Below are 27,871 nucleotides of genomic sequence, written 5' to 3' on the forward strand. Positions count from 1 at the left end.
CCTCTCTCTTTCTCTCCCTCTCAGTCTGGGCCCACTGCCAACTCAGCCCTCCCTCTCTCTCTCTCCCTGTCTGTTCTGTACATACCCAGCCAAGCCTCACAATGCTGCATTTACTAAAGCAAGTGGCTTGGAAATTCACTGCGATGTCGCTGTTCCCAGACCACCCTCCCTGTGTTGGACTCGCTCTGTGAAGCGGTGCAGCGCTCAGACAGCGCTGATGGCAGATCGGGGCACGTGGACTGTGCCAGAGGAAAAGGCGAGATCACCTGTTTGGGAAATCTAGAACAACAGCGGACAAAAAGGAAGGAGGGACAGGCAGGTGGAAGCTTAGGTCTGCTGTGTCCACCCACCCCTTACTCTATTATATACCCACGCGAGACATTCTCTCTCTCTCTCTTTCTCTCTCTCTCACTCCTTGCCTCTCCCTTTCTTCCCATTTGTCTCCTCCACTCTCTGATGCTGGTGTGGTGAACCGCAGGACACTCTCCGCTGAGCTGCATGGAGGCACAGGGAGGGGCGGGGAGCCCAGGTAAGAGCCATTTTCTATTTTTGCTCTTTTCAGTGCTATAGCGGGTTGGTCACGGCCGAGTGTCTTTTTTTCCTGTTCTGATTGACTTGTGCTGTGGAAAACCTGCCTGTCCTGTTTCCTCGTACATTCAAGACGTGTGCAGTTGGGGACTTGCTACATGCCCGGAGTCCGATCTCTCTGATTAATGCTTGTATCTCACGAGTGAGCAACTCTTCTGCTGTAAAGAGTTAATCACTGAAATAGTGCGTGAGGTTTATATACAGGAGTGACCCTTCTGCTCATTCTCATCACCCCGGCGTCCAGCAGTAGGGGGTTCACTGCTTCGTGTTTAATCTATTGTTTAATTGTACAGGTTAATGCTCACTGTAGGTCAACCATGCTGAAGCTGCTCTGATTGAAGATTACAGAACAATAGTAGAGGCATATGGCCTTTGTGTAAAGGCCATCCAGAGAAGCCTGCGCTGCGTGGACCCACTGAGTTGTGCTTCAGTGCCAGTACGTTCACAGGGGTGATGGGATGAAGTCCTAAATCAAGTCTCCTCGTGGGACTAATTAACTTTACTAAATGTAAAACTACAGAATACTTCTCATAATGTATGAAGAGCGACAGGCAGTGTTGCTCTATAAATTTCAGTATCGCTTTTATAGTGGAACCCTGGAGAAATCGAGGAAAGCTTTACTATTTAGAGCCGTAATGTTTTTGCACATAATATACGATAATGTGTCTGTAGCTGTCAGTGTATATTGCTCGGTTTTAGTATGTCCCACAAGTAATTAAAGGTTTTTGGAAGTTGGTTTCTCATTAGTGTCTGATTTTGTGAAAGTCCATGGGCCCTATTTTCATACATTATGTATGTCCTTAATGAATGAACTTTATAAAGTCCTTGTTTCATCATACATATAATAATTTCTGATGATTCTTTCAGGCAACTTTGTTAAAATATTCTTTTAAAATATAAAAATGGTAATTTGATAATATACAGTCATATTTGGACATGACATCATTTTGTTAATTTTGTCTCTGTACACAACCACAATGGATTTTAAATCAAACAAACATGATGAGACTTTCGGCTTGAAATGAACGGATTTGATTAAGGTATTCCATTGAGGATTGTTTTTTTGTTTTGTTTTTTCTATTGGAGGGCCATAGTCCCCAATTTTAATAAGCTCAAAAGTAATTGGACAAACTAACATAACATGTAAGGACTGTTTTTAATAAGTGAAGGAAAATCTTTTGCAGTAATTGACTCCCTGAAGTTTAGAACCAATGTTGCCAGACCCTTACTGTTACCACCGGCAGCTGCTGCTTATTTGAGGGTCTGTGCTTTCAGGGACTGAAAGACGTACTCTGTTGTGTGAATATCTAAGGATATTCTGAATTGAAGAATATCATATTTCTTTGTCTTGAAAAACTCCTGGGTTGCTTTTGCAGCCAGGAAAAGTGTTGGAGTGTTTTGTTTTGTTTTTATCTAAGCAGAAAGTATAGCCTTGTACACCTTACAATTTATCCTGGTACTTTGTGCTACTTCTATCAGCAGTAAACACCAGTGGCCCGTTCCCATAACTCTACATCCACCATGTTTGATAGATGATGTGGTATACTTCTGTTCATGAGGTGTTTCTCTCCTTCTCCATGCTTTTACATTATACTGGTTCAAGTGAGTCTTGGTTTCATCTGTTGATTTCTGACACAACTGAATCTGACCTCTCTGTTCTTAAGTGTAACCAGTGGTTTGAACTTTGTTATAAACCCTGTGTTTGATTTCGTAAAGGCATCGCTTGATTGTAGACTTTGACAATGATACACCTGCCTCCTCAAGAGTGTCCTTGGCTTGACTAGATGTTGTAAGGGGTTTCTCATGGAATTGCAAAGGAACAGGCCTCGCTTGTCCATGAAACTTTTTTTCTCAGTCAGTTTATTGCTTTTGAGACTCTGAATTGAAGCTTAAAATTTACACTTCAATCACTTCTTGATTGTTTGATTTATTATCCACTGTGGTGCTTAATAAAGTAAAATGTCACTATAAGAGCATTTTCAGAAGTACTGAATGAAATTACCTTTTAAATGGAAAATGCCATTTCCTGCAATGGCCTTGATCCCTGTACCACTGTTTTTATCTCAGCAGTACATGTTCATGCTATCTGCCAGAGCTACCTGCCCACTACAAATAATGATCATATTTGTCCATTAAGATGTGATTGAATTAGAGTGAACATCATTACTGTGATGTATCACAGATGTGGGTCACAAAGCATGACCTTTTGATGGCATCATGTGGCAAACACAGCAACTGCTTTGAATGAAGGGAGATTCTGAATTAAGAACAGTAACAGCTTATTAAAAAAGGCCTTTGTCTTATCTATAAGGATGAGAAATAATGTTAAAAGAAACTGCATTAAAAACACTGTAAACCATGTTAACTGTGTTCTCAATTCAGCCAAATATTCATCATCCTCTGTATAATCTCTTCCCCGTGGGAGTAATGTTTATATAAATCTGCCACTGCGGGTGTAGCGTAAAATATGAGTAGAGCATATATGGGATGTAAGACAGAGAGAAATTAGCAAGCACAATGACCTGGCAAGGTCATAGACCATGTTAACTTTTCCTGCCAGTGCAACACAGTCAAACAGCAACTGATTTATTACACCGAGGCTGTGAATTTGATTCAACTTTTGGCAGTCGTACAGTACACCATCCCACCAACCTCCCTCGCTCTGTTTCTACATCTCCCACCATCTGTCTGCATGTCTCGTGTTAGCTGATTCATAGACAGTCATGGCTGACAGCTCAAGACAGGGTCAGTGGCATCCTGAAAAAGGGCACATGTATGACTGGCTGTCTTTTAACAGCACTGACTTACATTGTCATTATTTACTCGGGCTTCTTCACAGACATTGTAGCAGTTGGTGGCTAGATCAGACCATCTGTGCAAAGTGCCTAACTGTATATGCAAAGAATACTGCGACTTCCAATAAAGACCTTTTCAGCTGTTACTGATTAATATTGCACCTTGGAGACAGTCATTTTCAACTACAATGCTAAATGCAAGCCTATACATACACACACATGTATTTGTTGGTGTCTTACATGTATCTTCTATCTAAAAGGCAACATTTCCTTATAGATGGATGGATGGAAACAAGGAAATAGAAACCAGAGCTGTTTATAGTCAAAATATTGAGCAAACATTTCATTATAACAACAGAGGTAAATGGTGTAGTGTTTCAGTTTGTGTGGTTCCTCACTGGGGAAATTAATCAATAGCTGGCGATAAACACTTTGCTTCTTAGGTTGCAATGAAAATCCATCACGTTCTGCTTTCACCTTGGCTGTAACATATTTTTTCATCTGAAATAAGAAATTCCAAAGTCTGAACATACTGCAAGCAGAAATGGTACAGACCATCTGGTGAGGCCCACCAGGAAGCTGCTGTACTCCCACAGTTGCATCTGTTCTGCATGTTATCATCAAATGCAGCCAAAGTTATTGCTACATGTTGCGCCATAAACAAATGACTCTTCTTTTCAGCTTTTTTTCCCTTACTTTCAAATGTATGGTTAATGTCTCCTTGGCAACATCAGCTGTCGCAATCTCATGACGCAGTATGTCGGGGAAGTTGATTTTTTAGGTGTTCAAGGTCACTGTGACTTCACAAAACATGTTTTGGGTTACAACTTAGAATAATATATGCACATGCTGTAGCGCACCATTCTAAAGGAAGAGCTTACCCAGATGACAGCAGTGGTGATCAGAAAGTTTACTTATCTGATAAAACTATTGTTTAATTTTAAACTCCCACCAGTGTCTGGAATACTGGTTACGCTCTCTATTCCTGTCACTAAATGTGCAGCTTACCTCATTTAGTCTCCTCACATACTGCATTGTGCTTTCAGCTCTGTCAAACAGGTGAAAATTTAACCTTGATCAAGTTTAACCAATTTAGATTTTATGCATGCTTCTGAGTGTGGAAGAATGCTATTTTAAGTCTCTACTATTTTCAGATTTTGTTAATGGCCTCTGTGAACTGTTTTCAATAGATGTTTGAGATGTTTTTGGGAACATGACCGGGCTGTTAGAATGCAGTATCTTTTGTAACACTGGAGTGACTATATTGTGAAGCAGAAACGATGAATTAGGGATCTGTAAAAAGCCAACACCAATCTCACTGAAAGGAACCACACATGCTTTAATTCAAGAGGTTTAACAAAAGTATTGCATTAACTGCTTAGGAATTATAGCCATTCTTATAGATACGTAGTTCCACATTTTCAGATATTGAACTACAGTATGGCAACATTGGAGAAATGTTAAATATGAGAATATTCATTTTAATAGCTGGATAAATATTTTTTTGCAATCAGTGACTACTTGAAGTCTGTAGCCCATGGACATCACCAAATGCTGTTTTTCTTTTCTTGAAATGCTGTGTTGGGCTTTTACTGTAGCCATCTTCAGCTGTTCCTTGTTTGTGGATTCTCTGCCTTCAGCCATAGATGCAAATGCCATACTGCCTATAAATACTGCCTCCACCATACTTGGCAGATAATGTGTTATACTTCAGCTCACGAGCTGTTTCTTTCCTTCTCGATATTCTCCATCATTCCGATATAAGTTAATCATTTCAACGAATTTTTTCCAGGACTGTGCAGATTCTTGTAGACGTTTTCTCAACTTGCTTAAATGTTGTGAAGGTGGAGATAATTCGATCAATGTGCAATTTAGTGCTCTTTCACTTCTGTGATCGTTCAGGCCTTTTGGTGTTGATGAAATGACCTGTTCATTCCTTCCTTTTAACAATGTAGCAGATTGTTGATTTGGCCAATCCGCCATCCCAAAAACAATAAACAACCCTAACAAGTGCGAGTAAAACAATTGGAATCAGTCCTATATATTCTATCAGCTTAATATGTCATGAAATAATAAAGGAACAGACCTCATTAAACTGCTTGTCCAGTTCACTCAGTTGTCCAATTACTTTCAGTTGGAAGATTGTGCATAAAAGTCACTGATTTCCTAAGCAATTAATTATTTTTGTTAAACTCCTTGAATTAAAGCTGAAAAACTGACTTTAATCAAATTGTGACTGTTTGGTTTAAATAACACTGTGGTGGTACACAGAGTGGTGTATATGTGGTTATACACAAATGTATGCATCTAACTGTGTATGACAGACATGTACCATTAAACACTAAACTGACACTGATGCGTAGGCTGCATAGATGTTGTGAAGAACTTTTTGCATTATATAACAAAAAGACAAGCAGCTGAGATGCTTGAGCGTTATAAGGTGACGCAGGTAGCTTGGGATTAATGGCCAGCTGGTGTCTGATTTGGAAAACACATAATAGTGGTTATACAAGGAGGATCATCACTAAACATGGCAAACATGGGAGCAAATACTAAGTTCTTTCAGTTCTGGAAAATTTCTGAGTACTTTGTTTCATTTCATTACTCAACATCTTCTCTGCATTATTGTGTTGCCTTAAATTGCATTTGATTAGCAACAATAAAGCATACCTAATATTTACCTGAGGCTTAAAATTCGTTAGCTTTCCTTTTAATTCTCTCTTTTATGCTCAATCTCCTTTTCTGGGTTTTCATCGGATGACAGAGCCCAATAAAGACATCCAGAAGCTGCTGAAGCCCTCCAGCTCAGGTGACCTGTCCAAGGAGCTGTTTCAGCACCCATTAGCAGAGGAGGAGGGCAGCTTGTCAGGGCACACTGCTAGCCTGCTGCACATCAACGAGAAGAGACGTGAGTACAAGCGATAGTATAAAGAGTGGGTTATTTTAGCAAAATGAAATAGTGATGAATATTCATTGGCAGTAAAGAGGTGTTACAGGCTAATTATAAATGGGAAAAGCCTTGAGCAAGATACCTGATCAATAGTCTCTAATGAAGAAAATAAGTAATGACGGAAGAGGATATTCTTCTGTGAAAATGTATTTTATCAGTGCCGGTCACGGATTGATATCATAACACAATAACAATCCCATACTAACATATCTGTGGAGCTCTAATACATACTTCACACATGTAATTATGGATTGTACAAGCATTCTTTAGTCAAGTCCAGGTATATGGATCCCTTTGGATTTACTACTGCCTGTTTTACGTATTCTGGACCAACATTCTCAAAGCACCACAGCCTCGACTGAACAGACCCATTGTGCATCAGTCTCATACAGAGGCTTCTCTGTAAGTGCCAGACTCCCAAGGCACAAAAGCACAGAGACAAATACAGGAGCTACATGGATGACAAGGCAGCCTTTTTCTGCTTCACAAACTGAACTCTTTTTCAAGGAGACACCTCATCCACAGGCCAATTTCGGTGTCTCTCTGATTTAACGTAACCCACGACATAATCGTGCTACCTGGCAGCTCAGCGTAATAGTCTATGGCAAGAGAGTCTATGGAGAGAGAGTGAAACCAAGACTGGTGGTTTGAAATGTTTCCAAAACATTTAGAGTCTGATTTGAACGAGATTACCCTTCTGATCAGTGAGAGTCATTCATTAACGCTAAAGTGCTAAAGAACACGACATCATCCAAAAATGGCACAGAAACAAATAATCTCCTAGAGCTGCAGTTTGCTCCTGAGTCATCTGCAAGGCTTATTTTTAGGCTCAGCCTCAAAAAATCAAACATCTTAATATCCCAGAAAAGATCATTTGGTTTGCAGGAACTAAGGCGGTAAGAAAAAAAACCTGCAGTACATCCACAAATAAATACAAGGCCAAAGAAAGCTGCACTGTAAACCAATTGCACTCTGATTGCATGGATGGAAAGAAATAAAACATTTATGGCAACCATCCATACTATCAGTTTCTTTAATAGGAGAAAGTGGGCAAGATCAAAGGAATTTTAATTAGGATTTTAATTCAGCTTGTGTCCTTCAAATTAAAACATCCTGTAAGGAAAAGATATTTAGATAAATGTAGGCAAATGTTGGTTTACTCTGGTTGTGTGGGCTATTGCAGAGGCCGGCGTTTGAATCGTTTCGATGAGGTATTTTAGCTCTTTTTCCTGTGTTTCCAGCGTGTTTTAATTTGGATTTCATCCCCTAGTGAAGCACTCTTCTTGCTATGTGTGTAGCAATTACACCTCATTTATTCATTAACAAGCAATCCAACAGAAAATAAGTAAACAACATTAGGCCATGTTTATCAATAACATTCAGATCCGTTAAAAAGAATGCATTATATACATGATAGAAATTTTTGACACTCTTTGTTTAATATATACATCTCAATAGCTTAGCCTGGTGTCAGTCTTATTCACTTCATTGGTCTCAGTCATTATTACAATCTGCTCAGGCTGAACTGATGACCTCAGAGCCCTGATAGGCTAGGAAAGAAAGGGGATTATACAGATCCAAGATGCAAGGCGCATCCATTCCACTCTCTGATCCCTTCTCCCAAATGTGAAACCCTCCCTCTTATCCATTCTCCCTATTTTTGCTCTTCCATTTGAACCTATCTGTACATTTATACTTGTAAAGAGAGGAAAGAAAAAGGAAAAATGAGAATACTGAATAGTCATGTTGTCTTGAAGTAAATGAGACTTTTAAATGCGAGGTTCTATTGAAATCAGGGGACTTTTGTTTTGCACACATGGGCTGCAAGCATGTGATGAAAAAATATAGTATTAGTGAAGAAGGAGACAAAATGAATGAATGTGAATGTGCGGGCCACCGGCCAAGAAATGGTCGTCTCTTACATCTGCTGTATGCACAGGAGTCTTTGCTTTTTGTCCTCCCCCTCTCCCCACTGACTTCTCAGAGTGCCACTGATTGGCTTTTGAACTGGAGGCAGTTGTTTCAGTGTGTCTGTCTGGGACTGGAAACCGACTGATCAATTATTCAAGGAGAAAGGGTGTGGAAAAGGGAAAAAGAAGAGATGGGGGAGAGGCGGTTAAAAGCAAGCGCAATAGAAAGGGAATAACCCTTATCAGCTGAAAATAATGACAGAACTTACAAGGAGGTATTGTGTTGTTTCACATACTGCCTCATTTCCCCCTCTTGTCTCTTTCTTCGCCATACCCGTTTTATTATTTTAGATTTAGCTCCTTACCTAACGCTCCCTCTTCTCCCATCGCCCTGCCTCTCCCTCATCTTTCTTCATCTCCTCCCCCACAGTTTTCTTCATGTTTCACTGCCTTAGTTTTTTACCTCCCAAAATGCAGTTAAAAATACTGATAACTGTAGCAAGCACCTTTCTGCCTGCAGAAAACATAATATCTATTCAGAAACATGCACAAGAATCAACCTAAAGACATGAAAAAAAGAACTTTTATGATTTTTTTAAACAGTTATTGTATGTTTTAGTGCTTATTTAAAACCAATCCCAGACAGCAGAAATAGAGACCTTCAAGCTTTGGATGTGAAGTTCTGAGAGCTGTCTGCTGAGTCTTTCTGTGGCTGTTTTAATTATATGTACTGTGGTGGTTAATGGAGTGATAATGGAAGCTGGCTAGCTGAATCCTTAATATATTTCAAATGCCTACTATATTCAGTTACTTATATTTATATTCTCTTTGTCACAGCTTCCTGTTTCATTCCTCTTGGGATTTCTGCTGTGTTCCTCTTATATCTTAAAAATGACACAGCTACTTCCCTGGCATAATAAATAGTCTTTTAAAAATCAATATGTGCTCTATCAGGACCATGATGAATTAAATGAAATATAGCAGCAGACAAGGAGCAGCAGGAGGAGAGTGGGCTCTGCTTCTTTAGCTGCTTCAGCCTGAGACAGTGCCTTAAACTGCCTGGAAAACAGCACGGGATAATAACAGCCTGTCATGGAGCCCATCGTTTTTTTACAAGTCACGCTACAACCAGCCAATGATGTGCTTTAGTCAGGACTTTGCATGTAAGGCTAGCACCCACTGATTGATAAGGAAATGCAAGCACACGTCTGTCTGCCTCACCAGAGACCTCTTTGTCACTATACTGTTAGATTAGTCCTGCTCAATTACATCTAATTGTTTCCTAACTTGGGTAATGCTGAGACAAGCAGATGTTCTCTTGGTGCACTTTATGCAAAGATTATTTAGATCTCTGAATAAATCTGACTTTGCATACATTACATTAAAATCTCACCTTTGGAGGCACTTTGACTGGAAAGCTGAGTCAGGCGTTTGGATGCACACCACGTGTACGTTAATACCACCCTGTTCTGTGCAGCAGCGGACGAAATGGCCTGCTGAAGAATCACAAGCTTGTGGAGAAAAGAACAGGTGCAACACACCCAAGAGAAAAAAAATGAAGATCTGGCTATTTTCATCTCCACAGAGCTCTTGTTTCATTTCTTCAGTAAGCACCTGAGTCAACACAAGGGGCGTCATGCCGAGAGAGGAATTCACTGAATGAAGCATCAAAATCAGACACAGATTTAAGGAAATGTACAGTATGTGAAATGCTTCTGTAATAGAGAGCACTGTACAAGTTGTACAGATTAAAGTGGATACAGGAGCAGAAAAGAAATAGATTTTACAATAGCACTGCAAGAGCCAGGTATCGATCTGATTATCAGTACAATAGATTCAAGAGCTCCTTACTTGAGCTGTTGAAATATATGCAGTTTATCTCCTACTTCTTTGAAAGAGACACTTTTTTCTGCACTGTCAGCAAAAATGAGTGATTTTAATCTCCCATTTTCTCTCCAGACTAAAAGGACTCTTTTTTTTCTTTGCTTCATAGAACCGTTGAGCAGTGTCTCTTCTTTAGAGGTGCACTTTGACCTCTTGGATCTCACTGAACTTACCGATATGTCTGACCAGGAGCTGGCTGAAGTTTTCGCTGACTCTGATGAGGAAAACCACAATGAGTCCCCAGCAGGTAAGGATTTCTGAGATTAGATATATATGTTGCAATAAACACTGATCATTAAAACATGAAAGTAAAGAGAACCAGGACTATTACGGGAGTGTACAAGTCACCCCTCATTTATTTATATTTTGCCTTTGATGAAACAGACTTTATTGTAATTCTATAAAGTTTTCTTGAGCAATAGTTGTGCCGCCTGTCTCAAGGTCTCTCAATTTATTTATTTATTTTTTTGTTGCTTTTTCACTAATTTTCAGAACATTCGTTGTACCTGACCATGTTGGCATATCTCAACACGATGTGCGGTGTGTCCTTTCAAAATGTTTAGGGAATTAGACAAGTGGAGGGCCAAAGAAGAAGTGGCAGGCCTAAAGAAACTATTTAAGGTAGATGAACATTATTTGAAAGTTGTGTCTTTAAGAAACATGATGGGAAATCCAGCAAAGACTGAGAGAAACATGGCCCTACAGCTGATCCATCTACTATTCAATGAAGCCTTTCCAGAAATGCTCTCAATGGAATGGTAACTATCCAAAAGCCATTCTTTAGGAAGGGAAACAGGGAGAAAGGTATGAGGTATGCCAATAATACAAGAACTGGACTGGAAATCCAGGTCTGATGGGGTGAGGAATCCAAATATGAAATTGTTATCAATATGTCTGAAGCAGTCAAGTAAGAGATCCAACAGTGAGTGTCTACAGCCACCTGTATAACATGGTGGAGGTGCTGTCATTGTTTGGGGCTGCATTTCCACCAGTGGTTAAAAGAACCATCAAATTGTGATCTAATATTCAATATCGTCTATAAAGGATCTGAGTGGCAGCAGTTTCATATTTCAGCATGACATTGATTCCAAAGAGAAATTACAAGAAACCTGTTCAGACTGTGTTGAAGAGTAAAGATAGTCATGTTAAATCTTGACTTCAAGTGTGTTGGATTTGTACAAATGCTTCTTTTGCCTCATAGACTGTACTTCTGCACTCCCCATTCCCCTGAAATGAGAGTTGGCTCAAGACTTTTGCACCATATGTTATATTTCCTCAAGGTTTGCTGAGACAACGGCACATACAAAAACTGATTATCCTCATTCTGCAATCTCCTTAAGATATCTTGTACTCCATGCACAGATTTTAATTTATGCAAGGCGCAAAACCTTTTTGCAACTCTTTTCCCTGTAGCTTGATTGCCAAGGGAAGCATTTCCCAGATTAGTGACTGTGGGTGTAAAAAGTAAAGAAGCAATCATTTTGTGGGGGTGGAAGGGTGTGTGTAAGAGAGACAGAATGTGTATTTGTGTTACTCATTTTGTGGGGACATGCGCCTGTTTACGCAGTAACATTGTTGATCTGACATCAACAAGCCCCAACAAAATCAATCGATCAGTGTTAGTACTGTAAGACCTGATTTAAGGGTAGAGTAAGATTAGGTCAATGCAAGCAGTAAACAGGCCTTTGTCTCCAGGAACTGAATGCGAGTCAATGTAAAGTCCTCTGAAGTAATGGAAACACGACCGTGTGTGTGCAAGAGACAGATTCAAATCATTATGGCTCAGCAGGGTCCTAAAACAGCCTGCTGAGCTGTAACGATTTGAAATATCATGTGACTCCTTCACAGACTCATTAAAAACATATTTCACAGTGTCACAGTGGTTAAGTAAAAGGGGCAGTTTAACTTGGTTAATTTCCATTTTTACGTCGCCTAACAGTGAGAGGAAAGAATTTCTTATTGATTATAGTGATTAAGGGCTGGAGCTGCATCACTTCAACCCCGCATCAGCCAAATTAGTCAAATACAGCACATGGGGTTTGTGCGTATTAAAGAGGTGAGACAGTTCGCTGTCATAGCAGCAGGTGCAAAAAAGCTGTTGTGCAAAAAACAAACACCATAGGTAGCAGCGTGCTGCACATGCAAAGTCAACTTTGTCCTCTGAGCATCTCGACATGCACTATGGGTTTTTGTCAGCTTAAGATTTAAAAGTCTGATATAAACATTAGCAGTCTATTTTCGCTCCATGGACAGTGGGGCGTTCATTCTTTGTTTGTCCAAGAGTACCTAAAAGAAGGTTGAACACATATTAGCATAAAGTGCTGACCCTGTTTGAATCCACTGTAACACAGCAGTGCTGGTGATGATATGACATGTACACTCTTATAGGCACCTACAGTAACAGCATTAACCTCTTTCATTTTTATTTTCTGTTTATTGCTACTGTTCTATATCATGACACAGTGTGTTAAGTGTGAGTTATAGCCCCAGTGGGATCTGTGCTATATACTGCTGCCTCCAGCTCTGTAGTCATTTATTTAAATTTGAGATACAGTGGTTACTGCAGGGACATCTTATGTCCAAAAATAGACTTTTTCCTTTGTTTTTAGTAAATCCACTCTGTTTTATGTGCTGTATGTAATGGTATGCTGATAACTGTATTCTCATGGTTCACTGTAGCAACTCAGCTAGATGGAAAAAATTTAATAATTTAGTAATTTCAGTAATTTATTTAGGCTTTTAATAGAAAAAAAGAGGATGCTGTAATAATAAATATGCATATAATATTGTGTAATTGCATCATCCAAAAAAAACTGATGCACCATCTTAAACTTATAGTTAATCTATTAAAAATATATAGGTTTGGGTTTGCAGTTTGTTGAAGTTGCCATGTTTGAATACAATGGCCAGGAAGGAGATCTCCCAATGGAGTTTAATGTATGTGGCAAGAGGCCGGCCACATACGTAGTACAACAAAGCCAGAGAAAAGAAGCCATAGATTTTGGTGTGCTGTGGAAGGATATTTAATGCCTTCAGCACCTTTCAGAGTCAAGATGTGATGGGTTTTTTTTTTTTGAAAATATTTTTATTGAAAAAAGAAAACAACAGTACTTGCAGTTACCGAAATACAATCAACCTTTCTTCATTTTCCTAAGTAAATAAACTTTTATATATATATATATATATATATATATATATATATATATATATATATACACACACACACATACATATACATATATATATATATATATATATATATATACACATATATATATACATACATATATATATACATATATATATTAGGGGTGCAACGATACTCGTATCGATATTGAACCGTTCGATACAGTGCTTTCGGTTCGGTATGCATATGTATCGAACAATACAAAATTTGTAATTTATTTTATCAACTTTCCTTCTGACGATGCTGTCTGTGTTGAGCGCTCAGTGAATCTGCGTTCAACTACTGCGCCTAGGCTGCACTGTCGAGCGCAGATCCACTGAGCGCTCAACACAGACAGCATCGTCAGAAGGAAGAGCGCAGGGCAAGCTAGCAAGACAGAAGTTAAGCTCTCCTTGCAACATGGCAAATTGAACCTCCCCCACCCTCATTCAGATCTGGTGTTTGGAATTATTTTGGTTTTCATGTGACATATGACCCTGAAGGTAAGCGCGTCATGGACTAAAGTAAAACAGTATGTTGGATGTGCCACGCAATGCTCAATTACATGGGTGGGAACTAGTGTGTTAGCGCAGTTAGCTCGTTAACGTGTTGGCCGTCTAGCCCCACGCACGGGGTGATCAGGGGTAGCTCCTTAACGGAGATTTGCCTTGTTGTGGCGTTAACGTCATTTCAACGCTATTAACGCTGACAGCACTAGTGGGAACACAACGAATATGACTGCACATTTACGCCGACATCATCCTAGTGCAAAGACAAGTGGAAGCAGACAAAAACAACAAACATGCATGGTACAGACTTTACCCAAGTCATTTAGACAGCCGTTAGCACATGATTCTCCTTATGAGGACCTAATATGTTTAATATTGTGGCGAGCTCAGACAAGGAGGAGACGGAGGTATCGTTTGGTCTTGCTTCCCGTGAGCTAGCCAGGGAGCACAGCCGTTTATTGACATCTGCAGAAGAACACTGCCGCTAGCTAACTGCTCAGCGCGGCAACAGCACAGCAACAACAACAACACACAGGGCGCCCTCTGACCCCGGAAGGACACACCGTTGCAGCGAGAGGGCGTCACCCGTCACTATGGCAACATAAACAAAACATAACTGTACAAACAGAACCCCGAACAGCCCTGACCCGCTACAATATGCTGCTGAGAATATAGCCCAGAAGAAGCGTATAGTATAGCTTTTATTTTGGAAAGAGCCATTTCTCTGTAATAAACTCTCTTTTCCAAAGATGAGTGATTCCTCAATCACATATAGGGCTTGCAAAATCGCTAGCCCGACGTCCTGGAGCTAGCGATTTTTCCAGTCGGGCTAACAAAATCTATCTCTGCCCTGCCCGTCGGGCTATTGTAGGAAAGAAAAATATATTGTGGCGAGCTCAGACAAGGAGACGGAGGTATCGTTTGGTCTTGCTTCCCGTGAGCTAGCCAGGGGGCACAGCCGTTTATTGACATCTGTAGAAGAACACTGCCGCTAGCTAACTGCTCAGCGCGGCAACCACACAGCAACAACAACACACAGGGCGCCCTCTGACCCCGGAAGGACACACTGTCGCAGCGAGAGGGCGCCACCCATCACTATGGCAACATAAACAAAACATAACTGTACAAACAGAACCCCGAACAGCCCTGACCCGCTACATAGCCCCCACCCAAGGGGTCAGTCGTCCCCGACGACCCCATTACCCCACACGAAGTCCTGCAAATGTCCAGGTGCCTTCTTTTGGCGCACCGGCCGGTCACGACCGGCGGGAGAAAAGTCATGACTGCGTGGTAGGCATGACTGCTCGCGGTTGGGGGCTCGGCGTGTGGGTCGACAGAGGTAGCCCATGAAGCATTGCCCTAGCATCTGTCGCGACGGGCCGCCGCCGCGGTGCGCTCGCGCCATCGGGACCCGTCGGGGGACTTACATGGCCACTCCCATTCTCTCTCTTCCATCGCCAGTTTCCCAAGCGGGGAATGTTCTCCTCGACAGCTTGCTCCAGCCTCTGAATGTCTCTCTCCATTACGGCGAGGGTGAGCTATCCCACTTCTGACACCAATGTGGCGAGCTCAGACAAGGAGGAGACGGAGGTATCGTTTGGTCTTGCTTCCCGTGAGCTAGCCAGGGAGCACAGCCGTTTATTGACATCTGCAGAAGAACACTGCCGCTAGCTAACTGCTCAGCGCGGCAACCACACAGCAACAACAACACACAGGGCGCCCTCTGACCCCGGAAGGACACACTGTCGCAGCGAGAGGGCGTCACCCGTCACCATGGCAACATACACAAAACATAACTGTACAAACAGAACCCCGAACAGCCCTGACCCGCTACAATATGTCAATGCTTTTGCATTCTTTCGGAAATGTAGCTGGGTAATTATGTCATTGGCATCGGTGAGCCACTGTCAATATGTGACATATTGAAATCGCGTTTGAATTTGCGCATGTTTTTTTGCTTTCACTTTGCAATCGCGCAAACTGTGTATAGAGAGCGACAGCACTGATTGGTGAGTGATGATAATTTGCGCACCAAATCCTCTGACATCGTCTTATCAATCGTTAGCTTACTATGCAAACATGACCTGTGAAATCTCCCGCAGCAAGCTTAAACATGTGAGGGGTTGATCGCGCAGAGAATCGCTGACCGTTATGTGTGTGTGTGTAAAAGTAGCAGGATATATATTTTAGTTCTGCTGAGCCAAATAAGACAGGTCAGGGTGAAGAAGTGACAGCCAAAGAAAAGCTTACCACAAAACGGAAAAGTTATGACAAATCAGACTACAAGGCAAAAAGAAAGTGCAGCTTTATGGTTTCATGGACAAAAGAATTTCTGTGGCTGCAATATGACGAGCTATATAACCGGGGCTGCACATAAGTGGTCCACAGGTGCGCATTCGCTGTCAAAAAAAAAAAAAAACGCGCACAAGATATGAAGTTGCAACGCGTGTTTGCATACATAAGATTTTCTGGAGGAGGACAGACATTTGTTTAGAACTCTTAAAGATGTCGAAGAAGCTCCTTTAAGCAATTACTTTGGTGTTCCTCCACCTCCAAACAAATGTCAGAAGGAGTCCGAACCACAAAAGAAGCGCGTATTCTCAGAAAAGTGGTTGCAAATGATGAACGCACAGAGATGTGGTGCGGAATGTGCCGTGAAAATCCCACTCTAGTGGACAAAAACACTGCCTTTTATATGGACGCAAACGCGCGTTGCAACTTCTTATCTAGTGCGCGTCTTTTATTTTGACAGCGAATGCGCACATGCGGACCACTTATGTGCACCCGTGTAAATAACATAATGTTCTGCCGGGTGTGTTGTTGGTTTTCTCTCGATTTCTGAGTCGACAAGCGCCTTTGTTACTGGGACCAGTCATTTTAAGAAAGGCCCCCATTAGAACCCATGAGAAATGCAAGAAACACATTATTGCTCAGTCTGCAATATCTTTCCCAGAACAAACACCAATTGCAAATAACATACTAAAAATAAACCTGAAAAATCCGTTTAGAACAGCGTACTATGTTGCAAAGAGTGAACTACCACTGGCACAATGTAGCAGTCTTTGCAAACTTCAAAAAGCAAATGGCCTAGATCTTGGTTCCACTTGCCTCTTACCCATGACTTCAGTGCAAATTTCAAATTCAGGATCTGACACAGACTGATTCATGTCCTACACAGTTCTTACAAGTTCATAGAAATTTCTGTTCAATTAGAACCAAGTATTTGAGTTGATGATTGTAATTTTTATACAATGTTGTAATTTGTGTTTCAACAATTTTTTGATTAATGTTTTGTTTCCTGAAGTACAATATTGTAAAGGAAACAAAACATCAATCAAAAAATTGCTCTCTTTTTTATTCGGGCTACTTAAATTTATTTTGGGCTACCAAAAACTGAAGAGTCCCTACCCGAAGGGCTACCAGGGATTTTGAAATTTTGAGAGCCCTGAGATATATTTATTTTTTTAATTACTTTTGTTTCAGCAACATTAAATTTAAAAACTGTACTTTTGAGTTAAAATATATATTTATAATTTTAATAAATGACAAATTAAAAAGGCATGAACATTGTTTTTGTATCGAAAAAATATCGAACCGAACCGTGAATTTTGTGTATCGTTGCACCCCTAATATATATATATATATATATATATATATATATATATATATATATATATATATATATATATATATACACACACACATACATACAGTGGGGCAAAAAAGTATTTAGTCAGCCACCGATTGTGCAAGTTCCCCCACCTAAAATGATGACAGAGGTCAGTAATTTGCACCAGAGGTACACTTCAACTGTGAGAGACAGAATGTGAAAAAAAAAATCCATGAATCTACATGGTAGGATTTGTAAAGAATTTATTCGTAAATCAGGGTGGAAAATAAGTATTTGGTCAATAACAAAAATACAACTCAATACTTTGTAACATAACCTTTGTTGGCAATAACAGAGGTCAAACGTTTACTATAGGTCTTTACCAGGTTTGCACACACAGTAGCTGGTATTTTGGCCCATTCCTCCATGCAGATCTTCTCGAGAGCAGTGATGTTTTGGGGCTGTCGCCGAGCAACACGGACTTTCAACTCCCGCCACAGATTTTCTATGGGGTTGAGGTCTGGAGACTGGCTAGGCCACTCCAGGACTTTCAAATGCTTCTTACAGAGCCACTCCTTTGTTGCCCGGGCGGTGTGTTATGGATCATAGTCATGTTGGAAGACCCAGCATCGTTTCATCTTCAAAGTTCTCACTGATGGAAGGAGGTTTTGGCTAAAAATCTCACGATACATGGCCCCATTCATTCTGTCCTTAACACGGATCAGTCGTCCTGTCCCCTTGGCAGAAAAACAGCCCCATAGCATGATGTTTCCACCCCCATGCTTCACAGTAGGTATGGTGTTCTTGGGATGCAACTCAGTATTCTTCTTCCTCCAAACACGACGAGTTGAGTTTATACCAAAAAGTTCTACTTTGGTTTCATCTGACCACATGACATTCTCCCAATCCTCTGCTGTATCATCCATGTGCTCTCTGGCAAACTTCAGACGGGCCTGGACATGCACTGGCTTCAGCAGCGGGACACGTCTGGCACTGCGGGATTTGATTCCCTGCCGTTGTAGTGTGTTACTGATGGTGACCTTTGTTACTTTGGTCCCAGCTCTCTGCAGGTCATTCACCAGGTCCCCCCGTGTGGTTCTGGGATCTTTGCTCACCGTTCTCATGATCATTTTGACCCCACGGGATGAGATCTTGCGTGGAGCCCCAGATCGTGGGAGATTATCAGTGGCCTTGCATGTCTTCCATTTTCTGATGATTGCTCCCACAGTTGATTTTTTCACACCAAGCTGCTTGCCTATTGTAGATTCACTCTTCCCAGTCTGGTGCAGGTCTACAATACTTTTCCTGGTGTCCTTCGAAAGCTCTTTGGTCTTGGCCATGGTGGAGTTTGGAGTCTGACTGTTTGAGGCTGTGGACAGGTGTCTTTTATACAGATGATGAGTTCAAACAGGTGCCATTCATACAGGTAACGAGTGGGGGACAGAAAAGCTTCTTACAGAAGACGTTACAGGTCTGTGAGAGCCAGAGATTTTCCATGTTTGAGGTGACCAAATACTTATTTTCCACCCTGATTTACGAATAAATTCTTTACAAATCCTACCATGTGAATTCATGGATTTTTTTTTCACATTCTGTCTCTCACAGTTGAAGTGTACCTCTGGTGCAAATTACTGACCTCTGTCATCATTTTAAGTGGGGGAACTTGCACAATCGGTGGCTGACTAAATACTTTTTTGCCCCACTGTATGTATATATGTATGTATATATGTATATATATGTGTATATATATATATACGTATATGTGTATTTGAAAAAAAAAACAACGCAAAATATCCTTTTGTGTGGAATCTAGTGTAAGTGAGCGAACAGGAATCCCAAATACAGCAATCAGAGGACAAGGATGAAGAGTTACCCCAAGAACAGTTGACATAATAGCAAAATACCCTGTCCAGAAACCTTGTAGCTCAGGACACAGAAAAAACATGTGGCTAAGGTGACAAGGAGAACCATGGCATTTATCACATTTATTTTCCACTTCTGGATACAATTCAGAAAGTCTAGACTTAGAGAAATGCACCCTGTGTATGACCTTAAATTGAATAAGTCCAAGACGAGCACAGGAGGTGGAAGATCATACCCTCGCTATAGCCTGTTCCTAAGACTCCTCATGTATTCGAATTCCCAGATCTCCTTCCCATGTACACTTAAGCTTAACATTAGAGTGGTTACTAAAACAGAGCTATGTTTTATTCTTAAAGAAGGGGTCCAAACTGAGAAGGAGTGAGCTTTTTACCAGCTTCTTAATAAAATGTTCTCTTTCTTCCCACCTCAAGCCTTTTCTCCTGCACTGTAGTCAAGACTCTAACACACGAAAATGTCCATAAATTTATTTTGGATTTATTTATTCTTGATGTTGTCTCAGTTACTAATTGGCAGCAGATTACACATGTGACCTTCCCTTCTTGGGACAGCTGACAAGAGCTGACTAAACAGCAACAACAGTTGGTTATAAGCTAACATTAAGCTAGGTAACATTAGCTTCAGGTGGCTTAAAAATCACTTTCCCTCTGATAAACAGTTTGATTACAGTACATCTCATGAGAGTTTATTTACTAAGCATCAGAGTCAAATGATGCTACATCTAGTTCAAAGACAGTTTCACTAATGCCAGCAAGCAGCAGCTAACATAGGCTAAGTCGATAACAGTAGCAAAAACAGTAGCGTTTAGTTTAACACAGAGGTTCCCAAAGTGTGGGGCGCAGAGCCATTGTAGGGGGGGCAGGGTATGAGAAAAAAAGAAAAAAAAAAAAGAGTACTTTTGCTGCTAGCATAGTGGACAGGTTTTTGATGGGGCTCCCACACAAACGCAAAGCAGGAGATGAAGTATCTCCAAATATGTTTCCAAACCAACTTCCTTCCAAGCCAAATATGGTGAAGCATATCTTCCCTTTGGCTTCACCTGCACAAGTGCCAAGGTAGGTCTCCCCTGCAGAATTGGTTTTCCCTTCGTCGGGAGCAGCGCTGGGCTCTCGGTATCCCACAGTTGTTTATGTTTTTGAACCCATTTTGCACAGAGAGACAAATGTATTGATGGCAATGTTGAAACAACTACACGTAAAATAATTACACCTTGATGCCTCTGCCTTTCTAAATGGAGGGACAGTAACTGCGTGTGTATATGTAAGCATGTAAAACCTGAAGATAGTAAGATTAACAGTAACAGTATTTTGTCTCTATCTGCCATTCTGTAATTCATCTCATGTAAACAATAACGTGGCACACAGCATGACGTGAAAAAAGGCACATGCCATTGACGTTGCATGACGAACTCTGTATTCCTCGTCCACACGTAAGGAGTTTTAAAAAATCTCAGTTTTCGGTGATTCAAAACGCCGTTTACATGTGGACGAAACAGCTGCGTTTTCAAAAATACCCGTGTAGGTGTGGCTATAGCATAAAAGAGTTAGTAGTGGATTTTATTACTACCTGTAATTTATTGCAATTTACTTGTATTTGCTTAATTATATACTAAATGTTTGAGGTGTGAAATAAACCGCAATCGAGTTTGGAAACAAAATATGGGTGTGTGTGGTTGGAGGATGTGTTTGTGCAGGGGGGCGAACATTTTTCTTGTAAAACAAAGGGGGGCCTAGCAAAAAAAGTTTGGGAACCACTGGTTTAACATATCCTCAACAATTCACCTCAGTCATTGGTCAGAAGTGAGCATATCAGACTCCTTTCACATGGTTTTACAGCATCTTCCAGAACAAATAAAGGTGGACACTTCTCAGCTACATTGACAGCTGAGGTAAACAGCAGCCTTCCACACATAGGGAGAAACTCCAGGGGACATCTGGATCCGGTCCAAACAGTAATAGAAAACCACCAGCCAGCCACAGCTGTTATACAGCAGAATCTAACTTTAATGTTTTGACTGACGATGAAGCAGGTTGTAGGCTTTATACGGAAACACATTATTATCATCTTATTTTTTACACCCAGTTGTTACAGATCTTTATTGTTTGTTCAGAGTTTTGTTGAAGTCTAATAATCACTCTCATTTAGTACCGCTGTAGGTCTCAGCTAGGACCTAGGATGGTATCAGTTGTTTTCTGTTTGCTGCTGAATGGTGAACGAGTGTAGTACAGTGGATTGTAGAAGATTTTTACAAATAGCTGCCTGCTGCTGCTGCTGACAATGGCACAATAGTAAGTTGCAGGTCCCTCTTGGACAGCAAAACAGTGACCTCAAATAACCTATGAAGCTTCGAAGAGTTGAGCATAGCTGCAGGTTGAGGTGATAATCCAGTGGGTTTATGCAAACAACCCTTTTGCATTGTCACTTTGTCTTCATGTTGCTACTTGATACATTGTCCTTATAAATCAGTTGATTATAGTGCTCTAACACAAATGAAAAAGTATGACAGGGCAGAATTGTGTCTACACACTTTTGACTTTAATATCTTAAGACCTGGAGAGTTAGTGGAGTAGAATTAGAGAAAATAGTCACATGTGGTTACCCACTTGTATTTTAATGTTTACACATAAAATGGTTGTGCACTTCTTTAAAATCAGCTAAAAGGACTTGAAAACTGTTCAAATTCATTGACTCAAATCAAATGGGTAGATACATAAAATGAACACATCCATGTGGTTAGAAGAATATAAGATAATCCTGTATAATCCTTATAGTCACTGAAAGTTCACAGCGTAAAATTTAAATGATGGTAAATTTACATGTGTATCACATTTGATGATCCTTTTAGCTGTCCTCTTCAGAACTATCTAACTAACTTTCCTCTTGTTAGTAAAAGGCCACAGCTGCTTGCAGGACGAAAGTGCAAAGGCAGGAGAAGGAGCAGCCAAGCAACTTGTCAGCTGTTGCTCATTAAGATTGTGTCATGGCATCTAAAAATGACTTCCTTTTTCTAATCGCTTTTCCTTGACCTTGATGGAAGATTGTATGACATCAGGGAAAGATGTGAAAGAGAATTTAACCGCACTCATGCTAGATTCCTTAACACCAAAACAACAGCTAAATTCGCCCCAGCATCCTCTGAGACTTGCTTCATACAAGTCATATAAATGAGAACCTTTGGTAAAAAATATCACTTAATTAGAAAAGTGGGAATTTTAACCTTTAAGATCCCTGCTTCAGTCTCTGAAGGAAAAATTTCCTTCATCCATCATTTATCCAATTGGAGCCTATCCCTGTCAAATTGTACTTATTGGAAACCCTAAAGGCGAGCAATACCAATAATAGACATTAGTAAAGGAACCACAGCCATAGAACATACTTTGATCAATTAATTTATCTCATAATCTTGATTTAGAGATTTTATGTAAATCTATGTAAATCTACATAAGTCAGTACCTCAACAAGAAGCTGATATTTTTACAGCAGTTTGATGTTCATAGTTCATCTTTTAATGGGTTTTACCAGGTGCAACAGCCTCTTGTTGAAGGTTCAAAACATATCAGCAAGTCAGTTTATTGGTCATTTTTATGAACCATCCAGTGCAGGGGTGGGCAATCTCAGTCCATGAGGGCCGGTGTCCTGCAGGTTTTAGATCTCACCTTGGGTCAACATACCTGAATCACATGATTAGTTCGTTACCAGGCCTCTGGAGAACTTCAGGACATGTTGAGGAGCTAATTTAGCCATTTAAATCAGCTGTGTTGGTTCAAGGACACATCTAAAACCTGCAGGGACACCGGCCCTCGTGGACTGAGATTGCCCTCCCCTGGTCTAGTGTGTCCTATACTGGGTGAGGCAATAAAGGAAGCAGTAAAGCACCTTAGTATTTAGAGAATCCAACCAGCTGTTATGGCTGCCACTCAGCATCCTGCTGTTAATGATACAAACAATTAGGAATCCCAGCAACGATTAAATGTTAGCACACCATAAATGATTTTTAAACTAATCATCTCATTCACTTGTGCCCTTTTAGTTGTATAATCATCATGAATAAAAATAGCTCAGCTGTCTGAGAATGTAGGCGCTACTTGTCTGAAGATTTTAACCTTTCCAAAATAAACTGTTTCATTCTGTGCAGTGTGTTTCTTCAAAAAAAAAAAAAAAACTCTGCTTGTAGCAATGTTTCTTTTAATCTTTCACACAGTCCTCCTCTCTTCTGTGCTCTAGGTTATCTTTATCTCTAATCCCATTGTCTGCCTCTCTCCATGTCTGCTTCAGTTTCATGCAGTTTCAGGCTTGTATTGTATGATTTCAGGTGTTATAAAAAATTGGGTTGTGTCCAGCTCAGCAGATAGGGCAGTGCACCAAGCTGCTATTCTTGTGAGTTTGTATGAAAACTCAACACATAAAGATGAGCTAAAATGTTAAATTGGTTAAATTACTCTAAGGTAATAGAGTACAGCTTCTAATAAGGAATAACTTTATTAAATGATTCAAAGATATATATTTAAACAACATGACATAATCAAATAGGACAATAGTAGGAATCATCCAGTTTGAGGACCAGTGTATTTGTTTATGGATTCCCTAAAAACTTCATGATTCAGCCATGTAGTTTTATGCAAATTATAATTTAATAAATTGTTAACAATCCTGCTGAAAGCATGCAGTTACATATGGCAAAACAAAACACGCTAAAGGCTGTGAGACTGAGCAAACGATGACCAAGTTTGCCCCATAAAGCCATTGGTGACCTCAGATTGAGACTTAGATTTAATTATTTTACTGGTGAAGTTTGCATTACAAATGTGGGTCAGGTAGCACTGAGCTATGTTGCCTGAGCATAAGCCTCCATGGGAAACTACTGAGCGCAAGTAGGAGCTAAGGAAGCAGTTAAAGGAAGCAAAGTAAAGGAGAGGAGCAAAAGATGGGTGACCGAGTTCAAGCTAAATGTAGGTTCTTGAATAATTCACTTCCCCCTGCTGGAAACAAGGCCTGGTCCTTCAAAAGGCATTTAAACACTTATCATGTTCTGTGTAACTCCTCTTTCATATGACTATTGTATGTCTGCAGCATGTTTGTTTTCTTCTCTTTGCTGTCTTCTTTGTATGTTTACCTTTTCAACATTCAAAAGCTGCTTTCTTTCACTTCAATCTATCGTGTGTGTTCTTTTAAGCATTCAGTTTGAATGTTGCCAAAAACGATCAGCTGAGCAGCTTCATAGCTACAGTTACTGTTTCATCAAGCGTCACGTTCTAGAGCAGCGCCAGAGACAATGAACAAAAGCCTGATGTCCAGCAGGTTTGCTCTTTGTTCTTTCAATTGAGCTTGATGAGGCATAAAGTTTACCCATATCTCTGGAAAACAACAACAGGCATAGCTGTGGCCTCCCATCATTCTTTTACTGCACATTAAATCATTAAACATTGTGTCTATTTGTATTATTTTTGTTGCATATTATGGTATTAAAAGCTGTGGGTTAAATATTTTGTGGAATGGAAGTTAGGGATCATGTCATTGCCAGATCCTTTGTAGATAATGTGAGTGATAATAGGATCCCACCCCCCACACACCAAGAGGGCCCCAGGATATGTTCATGTGCTGCAGTGCAGACGATCCCAATTATGCATGCCACACCCAGATCAATCATGTCAAAGGAGGCGTTTCCCCTCTGCTCTCAAAGACACAAAATTTGCAGTGAGTCACAGGTTGAGATGTGAAACGTATTACCTGTAAATCCACACAGTGCAATGGCAGCTTGCTGTCTGTTGCCATTCAGCGATCATTTTTATGTTACAACCCATTTTGTAAACACCTTTTCATAGATTCACGGTCTTAAATTTGCACAGTCAGATTCCAGTGAGCTGAACTCTAGGCCATGTGCTTTAAATGACATAACAGATCATTATCTTTGATAAATTCTTGCCCTAGTTCCCAAACTCTGTTGGGCTGTGTTGGAATTAGCGAGCAGAGGATTAACCCTTTAAAGCCAAATGTATCATTTGATGCACTAGTTTTTGTGAGTTTTTCAGACTTTTACATTATCAGTGTGATTTTCCTCCTGATGCATGATACAATTTTGAGGAATAAATTGTAAAAATAAATAAATAAATAAAATGCCTGTTGTAGCAAATATGATACAAATTTAAACTGATATGTGATTTTTTTTTGTTTGTTTGTTTTGTCAAAAGATTCACTAAATGCAATTCAACCTTTAAATGTTTTTTAAAAAACAAACAAACGAAAAACCATTAAGGGTTTTAAAAAACCAACCATTCTCTCAAACTGTACAATTTTAGTGTTTTGCTGCAGCTGCCTTCTTGGTACCTTCACACATGCAGGAGAATTTTGTGTTTAAGAAGCGTTGTTCTGCATTATTCTCTGTGTATCTTTCAGCTTTTTCCTGTATTCATCTTCATCTGCTTCTTCTGAGCAAAGCACACAAGGAATGCAGATCAGATTTACTGTGCATGTATTACACAGTTACATATTTATATACCAGACTTATTAGACAAACATTTATAGATCTACTTGAACACAACAAACAATCATCAGCTGCTTGTCAGCAAAACTCTTTCCAGTGCTCAGAAGGTTGCTGTCCCTCTAATTAAAACCCAGTGGAAACGCCATCAATCATGTCAGATCAATACGAAATGAAATCAAAGATGGCCAGTTTTCAGCTGTTTGTCACTTTAACAGTCTCCCATTCTGCTTTGTTATATTCCTAGTAAGGGCAACATCGCCACCAAATGGTGTGAAATGGAAACATCTTCGTATGGCTAATACTAAAAAACAACTAACTTGATATAAAGGCGAGTTGCAGCAGTAATACAATTTTTTTTATTGATTAGTTTATTCAAAAGTGAAAAAAATGATACAAGCAATACTCCAAATTGATTGGATCACAGAAAATGCTAAAACAGGGAAAACAGTAAAACAAGCCTGACAGGTGCAGTTATTGTTTTCACAATAGTCTATAATGAACAAAAAACTGGACCACTTACACACTGCTGATATGTGCAGCCTGCTTGTACAAGCATGAATTAAAGGATTTCATGGCTGAGAGGAAAAACAAGCAGCAGCTGTATCCTGCAAGGTTCCTGTTGCTTCTGTAGTGTTGAGTTTCTAATATCTTTTGAGCAGGTGTAAAGCTATCTATACAAATGCTCATCAACATGAAGACTGTTGCATTTTTAAGCTCAAACATGACAGATATGTTGGATTCCATATGAGGCAAAACATTGCATCTGTATTTTTTATCAGCAAAGACTTTGCATTTGTTTTTATAATAGGCCGCTGTGTGTTTAATTCTCAGGTTCCCATCACCCTGCGCTTCCCAGAGGTGGGTACATGCGCTCCCCCTCGTGGACACGATGCAGCAAAGTTGAGCCTCCACGAGAGAGAAAGCACCACAGTGACTCAGACACCACAGAGCCCTTAATGAAGCTGGAAAGGCCAAAGCAACCATGATCTCTGACATGAACCAACCAGCCTGCAGAGAGGAAAACAAAACCCAGAGCCAGACATACAGCCAGAGCGGTCACACAAAGCGGACCAAGATGCCTCGTTCTGCCACCGTGCTCTCACATAATCTTACATGGTGCTGGCGAGTTCAGGCTGAACTCTGGACACTGTGCTCTCTACTCTAACTAAAGATGCTGAGATGTGCAATGTGCACACTTTTTTCTCTCCCCGTCCCATTCTCTCCCACACTCACAAACACATGCAATCATTGTGTTGCTCAAGCAAAAGGTTCTTAGTGCACTCTGAGCTGCCAGATTATAATCTTTGTTTATTGGTTGACAGACAGGGTATTAGGTCAGCAGAATAATAGCACTTTTATCTGTGAAACCTCTCAGCATGGGCTTGCACAGTGAGATTGATCCGGACATAACCACAGCTTTAGGTTAGACCTCACGTGAAGCTCAGATGACAGTGAGCTTCACTCTCAATTACAAAGTCATAAGATAAATCATAAATCAAACATTTGTTTTCCTAAATGAAACATCACATCGATCTCTTATTGAGGCTCATTCTGTAACGCCTCGAAGTAAGTTAAGTGAAGCAGGGGATGTTGGTTTCTGCAAGGCTCAGCTCTATCCACCACCTTTTCTCAGTCATAATGAAGAATGTGTGCTGTTGTTTTAAATGCCTAAATAAAAATAATGCACTTCTTCACTGAACTGTATATACAGTGCCCTGCAGAATTATTGGCATTTGGTGCAGATGATTCACAAAGATAAACAGACCAAGTAGCAGCTATATGCTATGTACTTTTCCACACCCAACTTTGTGTTTGCAAAATTTGCTCACTTTATCATTATGAATAGATTATCTGCCACAATTGCTGCTACTAGCATAAAGCAATCCAAAGTTAGTAAAAAAAAAAAGTTACACTGAAACAATATGGGGTAAAACTTAAAGCAGTTTAAAAAAAAAAGGTCAAATCTCACTATAGGCAGATTCATGCAAAACAAAGTGCCAACAATTTTATAACTCAAATCTCCCAAAAGGTGAATTTAACTCCTGATGCAATATTTCTTATTATTTTCAGTAAAGGGAATAGCTGATTACTTGATTT

At 40.2% G+C, this 27,871-nt stretch overlaps 1 protein-coding gene across 2 annotated transcripts; it reads left to right on the forward strand.

The window, feature by feature from the left end:
* Positions 1-28: 28 nt before the first annotated feature.
* dbndd1 (dysbindin domain containing 1) lies at positions 29-27,719 on the forward strand. Of its 2 annotated transcripts, XM_040010663.1 has the most exons (5): positions 29-331; positions 479-529; positions 6,148-6,291; positions 10,237-10,374; positions 26,606-27,719. In XM_040010663.1, the coding sequence occupies exons 2-5, from the start codon at positions 499-501 to the stop codon at positions 26,758-26,760; spliced, it is 468 nt and encodes a 155-aa protein (XP_039866597.1). In that variant the 5' UTR covers positions 29-331; positions 479-498; the 3' UTR covers positions 26,761-27,719. The 2 variants fall into 2 exon arrangements, with proteins under 2 accessions (XP_039866597.1, XP_039866596.1); XM_040010662.1 differs by having other exon boundaries at positions 34-529.
* The last annotated feature ends 152 nt before the right edge of the window (positions 27,720-27,871 follow it).

Source organism: Simochromis diagramma, unplaced genomic scaffold (assembly GCF_900408965.1).
Source record: "Simochromis diagramma unplaced genomic scaffold, fSimDia1.1 OVJJ01000603.1, whole genome shotgun sequence".
Classification (NCBI taxonomy): domain Eukaryota; kingdom Metazoa; phylum Chordata; class Actinopteri; order Cichliformes; family Cichlidae; genus Simochromis; species Simochromis diagramma.